Source organism: Humulus lupulus, chromosome 8, assembly GCF_963169125.1.
Source record: "Humulus lupulus chromosome 8, drHumLupu1.1, whole genome shotgun sequence".
In the NCBI taxonomy this organism is placed as follows: Eukaryota; Viridiplantae; Streptophyta; class Magnoliopsida; order Rosales; family Cannabaceae; genus Humulus; species Humulus lupulus.
The window spans coordinates 77,284,163-77,300,206 of record NC_084800.1 but is presented as its reverse complement, the minus strand read 5'-3'; the positions used below and the strand labels follow the sequence as shown (position 1 = coordinate 77,300,206).

At 37.0% G+C, this 16,044-nt stretch overlaps 1 protein-coding gene across 1 annotated transcript; it reads left to right on the top strand.

Moving 5' to 3' along the window:
- Positions 1–4,779: 4,779 nt before the first annotated feature.
- LOC133797885 (disease susceptibility protein LOV1-like) lies at positions 4,780–9,490 on the top strand. The gene is made up of 2 exons (XM_062235979.1): positions 4,780–7,846; positions 8,496–9,490. The coding sequence occupies exons 1-2, from the start codon at positions 4,961–4,963 to the stop codon at positions 8,526–8,528; spliced, it is 2,919 nt and encodes a 972-aa protein (XP_062091963.1). The 5' UTR covers positions 4,780–4,960; the 3' UTR covers positions 8,529–9,490.
- The last annotated feature ends 6,554 nt before the right edge of the window (positions 9,491–16,044 follow it).

Here is a 16,044-nt window from a genome sequence, read left to right as displayed (position 1 = left end):
TGAAATAGTTGTTGGAGACATGCTTTTATCCCTCATAATGTGTATGAAGGTTACAAAGCCACGTGAGAAGATGATAGAACATTTTGGAAATGCAAAGTTGAATTTTGTTGAAATTAGAGTTGTGGTCGCGGCCACTGATTATCCCTGGCCACGCCCTGGGGGACAAAGGCCAATGACTGCGGCCAAGGACGCTTATAGTCAACTCTAACGTCTTTTTTTCATCTTGAATGGTTCTAACACCTTGTATAACTCTCAAAACTCTTTTTTAATTATATAAACATACAACTAAACATTGGTAACAACCATGAGGGTTGATGAAATTTGAAATTCAAATGGTGTCTCAAAACTCTATAAATAGGAGCTTATTGCTCACTTGTAAGACAACAATATTTCTATATACTAGCTCACTTGGCTAGAATAAATAAAAAATGTTTGATTATTCTAGAGAGTTATTTCCAATATAGAAATAATCTTTTAGTGCTTTGAGATAGGGGGAAATAAGTTTTTGGACAAATGTTGTAAACCTTGTTCAAGTTGACGATACCCAATGCTCTTTACTTTGGTTATAAGAGTGAGAGACTTTTGCTTATTGTTCTTGTTATTTCTTATTTCTACTATTGCTTTTGTCTTCTCTTCTTTTATTTTCTCTTTACATATTTATTTATATATTGTGTTCATATAATTCTCTTCTTCCACTTATTTCTACATTTACTTGTATTTTGGTTATTGAGTTGTAATCTTATTTAATTAATAATCTTGTCTTTGTATTTTTTTTTTTTAGAGTTATAAAAGTCTTGTTATTTTCCATTGAGACAATATATAGATATATAACAATATAAATTTTTAATTAATTTTTATTATCTTTTAAGCAATTTTATTTACATTTTTATGTGAGTGTGCTTATATATATATATATACATTTATATGATTCTTTGTCATGCTAGTTGTAACGCCCTACTTCCTTAGAGCCGTTACTAAGTGAGTTTTAAACGTGCATTTAACTCGTTAATCGAGGTTTTTAGATCAAAAGTGTAATTAAATCATAAATAGTGAAATAAACTTTGAAAATAATTCCATTTACTACAAATCGTTGAGTGTTTGACACTTGGGATCCCAAGATACTCTTTAGAAATATTTACCACATAAATATTTACAAGTTTGATCCGACTAGACGACAAAATCTAAGTTTTAATACAACCATCTCCCAAAACCACTGGCCGTGGCAGCCAGGCAGGCCAAACATGTACACGCCGCTTCACGCTCTCCATACTCATGGTTGGTTGACTTTCCTCTCGCCCTTACCTGCACCACAGAGCATCCATGAGCCGAAGCTCAGCACAAAAACCCTCACAAGCAGATAACATATATACAACCAACACTTAGCATATAATCAGGCCACCAATAGGCTAAACACATACGCCCATGCCGTCCCAGGCGCTTTACCAGGCCCTGGGTTCGCGGTCCACACTGTGAGGATATCCCAGGTATCATTTAGGGTCTCACCCTGGCAACTCGCACTCCACGTGCTCAACGCTGCTCCCGGCCCCTTGCCGTACTCGACCTTGCACTCAACGTGCCGAACGTTGTTCCCAGCCCTTTGCTGTTCCAGGCCCTTGCCGATCACGGCCTACGTCGTTCCCGGCTCTCGCTGAACATTCACATAATTGTATTCATAGCATAACAAACAAATTCAATCAAAGGGTTATGCCCTGCAATTCAAACATATTGGGCTCAGCCCTGCATACAAGCTCTGTGGGAACAGTGGTTTTCTTACCTGTATCCCGAGCTTCCGATGCCCCAAAGTCGCGAGCACGGTCCTCTAACCCGAGCCTCTCCAAAGACCTAGTCACAACACATATAAAACATCCTTTATTACTAATCAATCCAAAACCACTTCCCGGGACCGATCCCACACTCTCGGAATTCCTAAAACAATTCATTGGAAACATTCCCCGAACCCCCGGAGCAAAAGCTCAAAATTGCAAAATTCCTATGCCCTGAAACTGGCCGCGGCGCCCAGCAAGTCAAAGAGCTTTCCCCTGCCCAGAAACAGTCTTGCGCCGCAGCGCCCAAGAACAGGGCCGCGGCGCTCCTTCGCGAACCCAGACTTCTGGGTTTTTCCCTGTGTTTTCCCCGAGCTAAAACCACTCCAAATCAACCCCAAAGCATACCTAAGTCCCAAATTCGATTCAAAACCCCACATAGACCATATAACAACTCAAAAACATCAACAATAAACCCAAACACACAATCAAATCCCCAATTCACCAATTGGCTTAAAACTTTATGAAACTTAAACTAACAAACCAGCAACTTAATTCACAGCAGCTAATACATAACAGAGATGCTTAAAACCCTTACCTCAAGTAGAAATTCGCCCTTGAGTCTTCTCCAAGTCCAGCTCCAAGCAAATCCCCCTTATTCTCAAATTGAATCTAAGCAAGCCTCATCCCCAAGAATCCACCAAACAGGCACACATCAACTTTCAATTTTCATACTAACACTCTAAGAAAATCAAGCTTAGAAACTTAACAAAACAGAGATAAATCCTTACCTCAAAAAAGTCTTGGTTTATGATCAAGTTTAATTGCCTCCAACCACTTGATTCTCCTCCTAGATCCCTCAAGTTTCAGCTCCCTTCTTCCTTTCCTTTCTTTCTAGTTTTCTCCTCAAATTTTCAGCCAAAACAAAAATATACCTAAGTGTTAAAACGTGAATGACTTCTCTTCTCAGCTAAAGTTATCTAAAACCTTGCCAAAAGACCATCTTACCCTTCCATCTAATTCCTCTTCTAGCTAAGCCTCAAGGGCACTCTTGTCCTTTCACTTATATTACAATTCTACCATTTTCCATCCAAACTTGTTACTCTCAGCAATTACCAATGGTTACTCAGGTTACCTAATCACCAATAACCACTAACCACAAACTCACAACCCAACTCATGAAATTTCCCCAAAGTACCCCTAGGCTCCTCCCGAGCCGGGTATAAAATCCCGTTGTGACTTTTGAGTTATCTAGCTCTCTAGGACTGTCTCGGCACGTGCATCACATTAATATCACCACACCCATGTGGTACAAACCACATAATACAATTATCACATTTATGCCCTCAAAGGGCTAAAATTACCAACTTACCCCTATCATGCAAACGGGGCCCACATGCATATTTATACCACCTAAACATGCATTCTAATCACATATTCATTTAAATTCACATATTAGCATATTAATTCACTTATTTCCCTCCAGGCACGCTAATCAAAGTCCTAACTCTTATTAGCAACTTAGGGTGTTACACTAGTATAGTTGGTAATTAATAATCAGTTATTATGAAAGCAATAATTCTTTTTGGCGTGTTTGGTATTATGGTTTGGTTTGGTGGGAATGAGAATGTCAAATCTGATGGCTTAGGGCTTGTATTTTCAAGTAAGTCTTGTTTTTTAGCTTGATTTGAGGGTAATATTAACATCTTTAAACACTTGAGTTTCACATTCTCTTAATCTGAACTTTTTCTAATTCCACTCCCATAAACTCAAACATCATACCAAACATGGCCCCCTTAGTATTATATTATTAGGTAAATAGCTTATTCTCCCCAAATTAATAGCACTTTTGCTCTTGTATTATTTTTCTTTGTCAAAAATTTCCATGAACTATGCCAAATGTTCAAAATTATCTATTTGTGGACATTTGATATTAGGAGTTCACAATTTTCATATTACTTAGAAAGTTGAAGAGGGTAATCTGATAGTCTAAAAACTTACATCACTATATTTGGTTGTGCACTCTAATCTATAATTCATAGGAATATCATTTTCTCTGTTTGGTTGTGCATAAGAATCTATAAAGTTTTCATATTTTCACAAAATTAATATAATAATATTTTTTATCAAAATAATAAATAATATAACTATAAATAACATATGACATTTTAAAAAATTACCAAATTTTCTCTTATATTATAATTTATAAACAACTTTACTCATGAAATATATTTTTCATAGAATTAAAAAATACAGTTATTAAATATTCGAATCTAGTATAATTTTTAAAAATACAAAAATACTCTTATTTTATTTTTAATAATATTTCATTTGTAATTTTAAACTAAAATAATTATATAAAATCTTTCCATATCAATTTATTCAAATAAACAAATATTATTTATCATTTTATAGTTTCATATATGTATATTATTTTTTATATTATAAGCTTCATAAATAAAATAACTCATTAACTAAAAAATTATTGGATTAAGATTTATTTAAAGTGTTTCTTGTTTGGCTTTCAAAATATTATTTGGTTGTGAGATTCTCTTGAATTTAGAACGAGGAAAAGTTAAAACTTCTGTAGTAACCTAAAAGATTAATGGAAATGTAATACAATGTGTACTATTTGTAATAATCCCCCCTCATAGTTTATAAAATGGTTTATACTTTTTTAGACCATGTGTTTTTTTTTCATTATTTATTTGGACTTTGTATTTTGACAAATTATTTTTTAGACTCTGTGTTTTGTAAAATAGTTCAAATAGACCCATAAATTTGATTTTGATGAATAAAAAATTGAATATAATAATACAGTTCATAGTCAAAATAATTATACTTTTATTCTGTTTTATTCTGAGTTGCTAATTTGATGAATTATTTATTATTTTAATTCAAAATAAAAAACTTTCATCAAAATTAAGTTTAGAATCTATTAAAAACATGTTTCATGCATGGTAGACAGAGTATAAAATTGTATAAACCCTTTGTAAAATCCTCCATCCCAAGATTTGAGTCCACTCCAAACTACGCGGTTTAACTCAGCAGTCATTCAATTTTGACTTTTCAATTGACAAAAAAAACATTTCACTAAAAAAAAAATACTTATGAGGAAGAGACACTGAGAGAGAAAGTATAATGAAGTAGTAGATTTATGAATATAATCATAGGCTAGTAGTTTGATAGTGTTTGAAATGGCAGAACTAGTGTTGGCATCGAAGTTGGCCGAGGCTGTTGTGTCTCAAGCTGTGCAGAGAATCACCGAGCTACTCTACTATGAAGCTGCTTCATTGAGCGCAGTAAGGGTGGACATAGAGTTTCTGAAAAGCGAGTTGACTTGGATGCAATGCTTCTTGAAAGACGCGGATCGCAAGCAAGAACAGGACGAGCTTGTTCGGAAGTGGGTGGCCGAAGTCAGAGACGTAGCTTGTGCGATTGAGGATGCTGTGGAGACTTACATCTTCAAAGCCCAGAACTCTGCCTATTATGGAAAAGCTTATTTTCTTCTCAGAAAGCTTCGCAGTCAAATCAACTCCATCAAGGAAAAGCTCAAGAGCATTAGCGAACGGACTCAAAGGTATGGAATCAACTTCAATAGATCAGAGAGAATTAGTAATGGTAATTATTCTGCTGCTTCCATGACGAGTTTGAGGAGGTCATATCCAGATGATGGTGATGGTGATGGTGATGATGATGATGATGATGTTGTTAGTTTGAGGAGTAGCTTGGTGGCTTTGAAGGGTCAGCTGTTGAAAGAGGAGGATCGGCGGTGCATCGTTTCTATTGTGGGTATGGGTGGATTAGGTAAAACTACTCTTGCTAGAAAAGTTTATAATGATATTGATGTGAAGAAGCATTTTGATTGTTGTGCTTGGGTTTTTATATCTCAACAGTATGGTGTAAGAGATCTTTTGACTGAGATTATTATCCAAGTTGGTTTTCAATCTCGAAGGAAGGAGAAGATGGATAGAACTGAGGTTATGGAATTATGGAAGAAGACAAATAGAAAGGAGCTGTTAGAAAAACTAATCCAAGGCGAAAGAGAGAGACTGAATGTAGCAAAAGACAAGGAGTTAATTGATAGGCTTAAAAGAGAGTTACAAGAAGAGCGATATATTGTGGTTCTTGATGATATTTGGAGCATTGAGGCTTGGAACGCAATGAAAAGTGCTTTCCCTAGAGGGAAAGTCGGAAGTAAAATTGTGTTTACTACTCGAAATAAGGAGATAGCAGTGATTGCTGATCCCTATAGCTTGCACATTGAACCTCCATTTTTGACAGACACAGAGAGTTGGGAGCTTTTGCTTCAAAAAGCATTTCCAAAAAATGTCTTTCCTGGGCATGAATGTTCACAAGAGTTTGACAAGCTGGGAAAAGAGATGGTGAAAAAGTGTGGAGGATTGCCTCTTGCAATTGTCACGCTTGGAGGCTTGTTAAGAACTAAAAACTCCTTAGATGGATGGAAGAAGGTGCATAGGAGTGTCAACTCGCACTTGGTCAAATCCAAATCTCAACAAGTACAGTATGGAGTGGAAGAGATGTTAGCCTTGAGTTACCATGATCTACCTTACCACTTGAAACCATGCTTTCTTTATCTAGGAAGCTTCTCAGAGTATTGGGAGATACCGAAAGGGAAATTAATTAGACTGTGGATTGCAGAAGGTTTTATTACAACAGAGACGAGTGAGGCAGAAGAGACATTAGAAGAAGTAGGTGAAAGATACTTGGAAGAGTTAATTGATAGGTGCATGGTTCAAGTGGCCAAAAGAGACCATAATGGGACAGGGGTGAAACTTTGTCGAATGCATGATCTTATGCGAAACTTCTGTGTTTCAAAGGCGAAAGAGGACAGCTTCTTCGAGATCATTGAGCAGCCAGAGATGAAGATGTTGACCACTAATTCATTTTTTTCACGCAGGGTTGCAGTTCATCTCGGAAGCCATTTCGAAATGAACCAAGTTCATTCCCAACTCCGTTCTCTTCTATGGTCTGATATCTACGACTGTCTAAATACTACACTTCTAAGAAATAAGAAGTTCAGACTGTTGAGAGTTTTGGAACTTGGCTCCACTAGACACAAGCAAATTTTGCGTCAAATGCCAATAGAACTTGGCAATTTAGTCCACTTGAGGTACTTGGGGCTAAGAAATGCCGAAATTTCGAAACTTCCTCCCTCCATAGGCCAGTTGAGGAACTTGCACACTCTAGATCTCAGAATGAAAATGCTGGCATACTCACTACCCGAATCAGTTTCCAGGCTAACTCGTTTGAGGCATCTATTTTTACCTGATTATAGGCACACAAGAGATCTTAAGTGGTCGAGCTGTCGTTCTGGTATGGAGAATTTAACAAACAATCAAACTCTGAAGCACATTACAGCTGAGAGTTTGATCAAAGATGGTATGTTCATCAAGCTAACAAACCTTCAAAGCCTAGTGGTACAATTCAAAAGTATCCCAGAAGCTAGATTGGTCATGGAGTCCCCTGTTTTTCAAGTAGGTCGACTTCGATCCTTGGAGATGTACATGCACAACAACAATGCATTTCCAAGTCTAAAATCACTCTCTCATTGCCAGTTTCTCTCCAAATTATGCTTGGCTGGGAAGATAAGATCAGGATCGGGCTATTCTGACCATTTTTTACAATTTCTACCATGTAGCCTCACCAAATTAATCTTGCGTTACACAGAAATTAAGCAAGAGGGTATTGCAGTTTTGGAGAGGCTGCTACATAATCTGAGATTTCTTTTATTGGGTTATGATTCTTATAGTGAGTCTGAAATGGTGCTCTCTGCTAATGGGTTTCCCAAGCTAGAGACTCTTCAACTTTTTGGGCTGTTTCAACTAGAGGATTGGCAAGTGAGACAAGGCTCAATGCCAAGCCTTAAGAGATTAGATATTGAATACATTCCTAAATTGAGTAATGTTCCTCATGGATTGATGTACATTACTACTCTTCAAGAATTGAATGTGGTACGGATGAACAGACTTGAGGATAGGCTTCAAGTCATGGATGGAATTGAAGGAGCTGATTACTACAAAGTCAGACACATACCCTCCATCTCATTCCTCACCACTTCGGTACGAATTACTAATTATATTCATATTTTTTGCTATCCCAACTTCCAACTAAGCTCTCCTACAAACCATGGAACATATTTTAAAGAATACAATGGCAAAATTTCTTTAAACAACTTCAAAAAAGGAAAAATGTGTATACTTGTTCTTTATTTTTTAACTTTGTTCTCTTTTCTTTAAATATATATTCCCCCCTTACCAAACATCATCCAACTTTTAAAGCTATAAATGATACTATATTTTACGAAATTACTAGCAAGTTTTCTTTTTTGTTTCTTAATAAGTAACTTATTATCACAGTCTAAAGATCTACGGTTTGTGTATGGACAATGTCAAACTATGATTAATTTTTACATGCATGTTTCTTTTTCTTTGATTGACTCGCATTGACCATTAATAGAAAAAGAGGTCTAGAATCTTTTATTATAGGAATTATATCATTTTTATTAATGTATGAACATGTCTAACCATGATTTATGTTTACCTGCTGTCACATAATCTCGTGGGCTGCACTCCTGGGCTTGGTCACCTACTCCAATGGCTTTGAATTTTTGGGCTTCAATTTGGTACACGTAACGCCGTACTCTACTCATAATCTTCGTCAAAACCAATAACTAATGGGCATAAACATCCTACAAATCGACTCAATTAGTTGATTAGTCCTTCTCATCATAATTATTACTAGAGTTGTTTTATTGGTATTTTGTTAGGACAAAATTTATATGTACTCACCGCAAGTTTAAACCTGACTTAACATTCATACATTAGACACACATTATTTTAATTAATTTGAATTTGTAGAGAATATCAACTCTAAAAATGAACCCATGCAAGCATATGTTTAAAGAATTTAGATGAAGCTCTTTATAATTTAAGAATAAAATTATATAGATAATCGTGACCGCACTACTTATATTAGGAATTTTTTTATGAATATATTTTTTTTATTGATTTTTTTACTTTTTTATGGTTTTTTTTTTTATCAAAAATACCATATTAAAAAATAGCTAAAAAATAATAATTTGACAAAAATTAGACTTCAACCAACCGCTAATACCTTAAAAAACAACTAAAATGTAATGATTGGACAACAACTAGACACTAACCCATTATATACTAACACGTTAAAAAAAATTCAAAATATATATCAGAACAATTAAACATGAGAAATTTGATTTTTGATGCATAAAAAGGGGTTCTATGTCAAAATAATACCAAGCTAAAAAAGTATCACGCTTTTATCTTAGTATTCCCTTTCATTTCCAAAATGCCCTTGACATAAATTTTCCTCTTTTTTCTCCTATTGTCTTCTCCCTCTCTATTTCTCACGCTTTTCCTCTCTATCTCTCTAAGCTCTCATACACAAAGACAGCCACCATCATCTTAATCAATACTAATTTTCGAGCTCATTTTGGATTTCGGATCTAGAGCAAGTTGTGAATCCGTTCAAGTCAAGAATCTTCATTTTGGATTCTCTTTCGGATCTAGGGGCAAAAAATGTATGGGTGAGTATATATTTGTTATTTGTAGTGAGGAAACTTGTTTATCTACATTGCTTGTGTTATTTCGAATAGATTTGTGTATGTCTTCATGTTTTATTGTAATTTTTCATTATCGGAATGGATTTTCGTTCCTTTCTGGGTTTTTTGTCTGTCTCAATGATTTTTGATGAAACTCGATAGGTCTTGATGGATTTCATGAATAGAGGCTCGATGGTCCTCAATGGACCTTGATAAAATCCTCAGACATTTATGTCCATTGGCTTCCTTGATATGCCTTGATGGACCTCGATAGAAGCATAGAACTTAATATATATATATATGTGATTAATAATGTAATATTTATTGGAGCTTGATATTATAGGTCCATAGGTCCTCATGGTGACTCTATCAACATCATATCAATGTAAGAGTTGATATAAGAGTATAACTGTAATTTGAGAATTTGAGAAGAATTTTATTCTTTGGGTCAAGTTTGCAATTATATGATAACTAAGGATGAATAATTAATTTAGAATTAATTATTAATTTTTAAAAATATACTTATTAATGTAAATATGTAAATTTTGAATTTCATATATATAAATTAATTATTTTATTTGAGCGGTAGAAATAAACAAAGATAGTTTTTTATTTATTTAATTTTAAAAGATGATGATAATGATGGTCATCAATTTTGGATTTTGAATTTAAAATTTAAATTTTAAAATATAACTGTCATCTTTTCCTTAAAAATATTAACATCTTATTTTGTGGGAGTTGATTTTAATTAAATAATTAAATAAAAGAAAAATGCAAAATCCTTGAAAAGAGAACATTAGTATAAGCTTGACACAGTCCAAGGACTGTGCCATGCTTGTACCACATATACAAATATTGTATTGGTATATTTTTTATTTTATTTATTTAATAATTTGAAAATGGTTTTTCAAATTTTTTAAGTTAGATATTTACCTAAATCAAATCCTATCATCATTATATTATTTTAATATATTACTATTATTATTATTAGGAATAATAAGATGATATAGAAAAATTTCTATATATATATGATATAGAAGAAGAAGAGAAAATAGACATACACAATAAAAATAACATAGAAAGAAAAGACACAACAATACAGAGACAATTCATAATAGTTGTCAGAATTTTCGTCAGACAAATCTCTTTCTTCTTCTTTATTCTAATCATTCTCAAACCATAATCTAAGTTCTCATGTGTTGAGAAATACTTGTGATTCTTAAAATACGAACTCATGTTCTCTATGTGTCCACACACATCTTGAGGTGTAGAGAACACTCCGGAAGATCGTGGTTTGAGTGTTGAAAGCTTTAGATAGGAAGATCGATAATAATACGAAAAGACTCAAGGACACTTGATAGATTTCAAGAGGTAAATATTTATGTTCTTGATTTTTTTTTTTTGTGTTTATATGTTGTATATAAATGTATTGTATATTTATATGTATTTGTTGCATGATTAATAGTATTGTATGATAATGTTTCTGGATTGTTTTCTTGGTCATATAAATTGTTTATATGATTAATGAAAAAAAATTATTGTTGTTGTTCTTAATATATCAACACAATGGGCCCACCACGCAAAGTTTTCGCTGCGTGCTTTGAATGTTTTCCAACACAACCCTGCTGGCCTTTGATGTTCAGCATTCACCTGTTGACAGGTTAAGCATTTGGCCATATAATCCACCATGTCCTTCTTTATCCCCGACAACCAATACAAAGTCCTTAGATCTTGGTACATCTTTGTCGTACCCGGATATAAAGAATAAGGAGTGATATGAGACTCATCCAGAATCTCTCGCTTGATACCAAAATCCATCGGAACGCAGATCTGACCTTTATACATCTGCAAATCAATCTCAGAAATAGAAAAGTCTCTAGCCAACATGGCTAAGACATCCTCCCTGTGTTTCCTCAACTAGGGATCCTCCTTCTGTGCTTCTCTGATTATCTCAAGGAGCGTGGACTGAAGAGTGATATTGACTAGCAGATCAACTACCAATTCAATTCTTGCTCTCGCCATCTCTTCAGTTCACTTTTCTTATATTTGTCTTGAACTGAACAACTGTCCTAGGCCCCTCTGACTCAATGTGTCGGCCACCACATTGGCTTTTCCTGGATGGTAAAGATCTGACAATCGTAGTCCTTCACCAATTCTAGCCAACACCTTTGGCGCATATTCAGATCCTTCTGAGTAAAGAAATACTTCAAACTTTTATGGCCAGTGTACATTTCGCACTTCTCTCCATACAGTTAGTGCCTCTATACCTTCAGTGTGAATACCATCGCTGCTAGTTCTAGATCATGGATGAGATACCTCTGCTCATACTCCTTCAGCTATCTAGACGCGTAGGTTATCACCTTCCCAGCTTGCATTAGTACACAACCCAAACTGAGCCTTGAAGCATCACAGTAGACCACAAACTTTTCCTTGTTTGATGGAAGACTCAATACCGGAGCGGTGATCAGTCGCCGCTTCAACTCCATGAAATTGTTCTCACATCTATCTGTCCAAACATACTTGGTCTTCTTACACGTCAACTCAGTCAACGATGTGGCTATTCTGGAGAATCCCTCAATGAAATTCCAATAGTACCCTACTAATCCCAAGAATCTCCTAACCTCTGGTACACTACTCGGTCTCGACCAATCTCTAACCGCCTCTATGTTGGTTGGATCCAACAAAATCTCCTCCTTTCTCACAATGTGGCCCAGAAATGTTACTTAGGGTAACCAGAACTCACATTTACTGAACTTAGCATATAACCTATGCTCCATCAACCGCTATAGTACTAAACGAAGATGATGCTCGTGCTCTACTTCTGATTGGGAGTACACCAGTATATCATTGATGAATATGATAAAAAACTTATCAAAGTAATCCCTAAAAACCCTATTCATCAAGTCCATGAAGGATGCTAGGACATTAGTTAATCCAAAGGTCAAGACCAAGAATTCATAATATACATACCTCGTACAGAATGCGGTCTTTTGTATGTCCTCCTCCTTAATCCTTAGTTGATGGTAGCTAAAGCGAAGATCAATCTTAGAGAACACCGTCTTCCCTTATAGTTGATCAAACAAGTTGCCGATCCTAGGCAGTGGATACATATTCTTAATAGTCAGCATTTTCAGCTCTCTGTAGTCGATGCCCATTCTTAAGGACCCATCCTTCTTCTTGACGAACAACAGTGGATCATCCCATGGCGAAAATATGGTTATGATGAATCCTAGATCCAATAATTCTTGCAACTTGATCTTCAGTTCCTTTAACTCTGCTGGAGCCATTCTATAAGGTGTCCTTGATACTAGCTCCACTCCTAGCGCCAGTTTTATGACAAACTCGATCTCTCGGTGTGATGGCAATCCTAGTAGGTCTGCTAGAAATACATCAAGAAACTCGCATACCAACCTTCACTCGATCCAACTAAAATGACCATAGATGTATCCACTATGTTCGCTAGGAATCTTATGCAACTTTCTTGCAATAGGTCTCTAGCCTTCAATTCAGAGATCATAGGTACTCATGGTCCACTCACTGTCCCTACAAACACAAATGGTTCCTCTCATCCTAGCTCAAAAGTTACCATCCTTCGCTTGTAGTCTATCGTCGTCCCATACTTTAACAACCAATCCATCCCCAGAATCATATCAAAGTCACCCATCACTAGTTCCATCAGATCCACAGACAACTCCCTACTTTCTATCCCTACTGGTTATGCTCTAACCCATCTCCTAGAGACTACTAGTCCCCAGTTAGCAACAAAGTCCTGAATACCTAGCATAAAAATCACAAGGTCTACACAAATGGTCTATCACCCTAGCAGATACAAACGAATGAGTAGCTCTTGAATCAATCAATGCAGTAAATGAGGAACTGACACTAGAAATCTATCATGTCACGACCGAGCGACTGGCCTCAGCCTCGGTCTGAGTCAAAGTGAACATTCTGGCTTAAGTGAGTGTGACAGTCAGAATCCCGTGATTCGCAGGGGGAAAGATCGGGTAAAAAGTTGTGCAATCCCACACCGCCTGGGGAAGGTCAAGTGTGATGATTATAATACTGTGTAGGTATGGGACGACACAGTTGAAGATGGCTTAAATGGATTGATGGCTACTACCTACATCAACAAGATGCATCTTCTTTTCGGTAGCCCATCATTTGAGAACTCCAAAGTTAAGCGTGCTTGACCTGGAGTAATCTCAAGATGGGTGACCTCCTGGGAAGTTTTCCCAAGAAGCATGCGAGTGAGGACAAAGCACGCTGGAAAGACTCGTGTTGGTTTGTAGGGTCAGTCGTCATTCCAGAAAGCAGTCATAGTGACGTGGGGCGTTACAAATGGTATAAGAGTCTTGACCTAGCGGGAAGTGTGGCCGATAGGGACGTCGGACTTCTAAGGGAGGGTGGGGGGTGACTGTGACAGTCAGAATCCCGTGATCCGCAGGGGGAAAGACCGGGTAAAAAGTTGTGCAATCCCACACCGCCTGGGGAAGGTCAAGTGTGATGATTATAAGATTGTTTAGATATGGGACTACACAGTTGAAAATGGCTTAAATTGATTGATGGGTACTTCCTATATCAATAAGATGCATCTTCTTTTCGGTAGCCCATCACTTGAGAACTCAAAAGTTAAGCGTGTTTGACCTAGAGTAATCTCAAGATGGGTGACCTCCTGGGAAGTTTTCCCAGGAAGTGTGCAAGTGAGGACAAAGCTGGTTTGTAGGGCCAGTCATCATTCCAGAAAGCAGCCATAGTGACGTTGGGCGCTACAGTGAGGCTATTACTCCTCTTTGGTTCTTTCCTGGATTTTGGGTAGTCCTTCCTCAAGTGGCTAACACTCCCACAGATGAAGCATGCTCTGACTCTACACTCCTCCAGGTGTCGTCGCCTGCACCGTGGACACTCTGGGAGGCTTCTCCAGTTCTCTCCCCCGCCCTGACGACTGCCAAAGGCACTTCGTGCCCTCCTATCTGGACCAGAAGAAACAAAAGAATCTGGCCCATTTCTCTTTTGCTCATTGGGGCCAATACCTCGGCCAGAGCCAATGAATGGAGGCACCGTCCTCTGAGCATCACACCTTGCGGCGCCTTATTTCCATATCTGATCTTTAGCCCCTTCAGGAATAAGGGCTTTCTCCACTACCTGAGCATAAGTGGTAGTCCTCGGATCCAGTGTTATCTTAACATCACGGGCTATCATCACATTCAATCCCCGTACAAATTGATCCCTCCATGCCATATCAGTAGGCATCAAATCCAGTATGAACTTAGTCAACTGGCCAAACTTCAAGGCATACTCTGTGACCGTCATTCTGTTCTGCATCAGATTGATGAACTCATTGACCTTTGCAACTCGAACTACAACACTGTAATACTTCTCATTAAAGACATCCCAGAATTCATCCCAAGTTATAATAGTGACATCTCTCATCTCTCACCAGATGCGGGCATCTTCCCTCAACATGTAACTAACACAAGCCACCCTCTCATTCCCTTCCACGCTCATGAAATCCATGATAAAAGAATTCATGTTCATCCATTACTTTGCCCGCAATGGGTCTAGATCGCCCTCAAAGGTGGGGAGGGTGTTGCTTCCTAAACCTCTCATACAAAGGTTCCCACCTATTCTCCATCACAGGTTGGGCAAGTACTGGCGCCACAGCCTGTGGGACCTATAATCCAACATCCCGAGGTGGAGCCTGCTGTCTCAGCTCTCAGAGTTCATCTTCAGTTCTTTGAAGTCTAGCTTGCATTTCAGAAAACATCTGTTGCCAATTTTGTGGGGTAGGTGGAGGGTCCTGACCCTGGTTGTTATCTTTGGTCATATTGTCGTTGTTGACCCTCGATTTGGTCAATGACACGGGGTCACTGAAAATGATAGAAATAAGATGAATTCAACTCAAGAAGATAAACGACACAAATATTTATAGTGGTTCGGCACCAAATAATGGTAATGACATACGTCCACTTCGTGTTCTTATTATATGAGAATAATACCAAAACTTGCAATTAGTGAACTAGGATTCACAAGTTTCATAAGCTTCAAGATAAATACAAATTTTGTGAATAAAACCCTCTTCTACTTAGAAAGAAGAAAAAAAATTAAAATCCCCCTTCAAAGAGTCCCTTGAGTTCTATTTATAGGCTCAAGGATCTCTTTATGGGCCGATGGGTGTTCATATTTGACACAAACATATTTAAATAATAATTGAAATTACAATCTTTATATAAAATTAGAATCAAATATCTTTAAGAATATCTAATATGTTACGACCAGTCTGGTCGCATATGAAACACGACTTCTATCATACGGTTAATCATCTTCTTAATCTATTGAGCAACTTCGCCTCTGGTCGATGGTCGACCTGAACATATCCAGTTAAATAGTCACATGAAACCCGCGTGCATGCTAATTTTGCCACGTCAGCAAGTGAATCTTTTTTAGATAAACAGTCGCGGAATCTAGTTGATCATCGAGGCATAACTTCAATCTGCCTGCAATTAATGACGCCGCACATCAGGCACAAGAACAACATCCAAAAACCACCTCCCAGCTCAATCAGTCAAACACAGATATCCAATCAATATACAACACACATAACATAATCGTATAGCAATCAAAGGGGCCATGCCCTAGCATTATACACTCATCATGCCCTAACATCTCTTCATTTTTTCTATC

Coding starts and splice junctions, on each gene's coding strand:
- LOC133797885 (XM_062235979.1), top strand. CDS start 4,961: ATGGCAGAACTAGTGTTGGCATCGAAGTTGGCCGAGGCTGTTGTGTCT. Junction 7,847..8,495: donor TCTCATTCCTCACCACTTCG/GTACGAATTACT, acceptor CGACTCAATTAG/TTGATTAGTCCTTCTCATCA.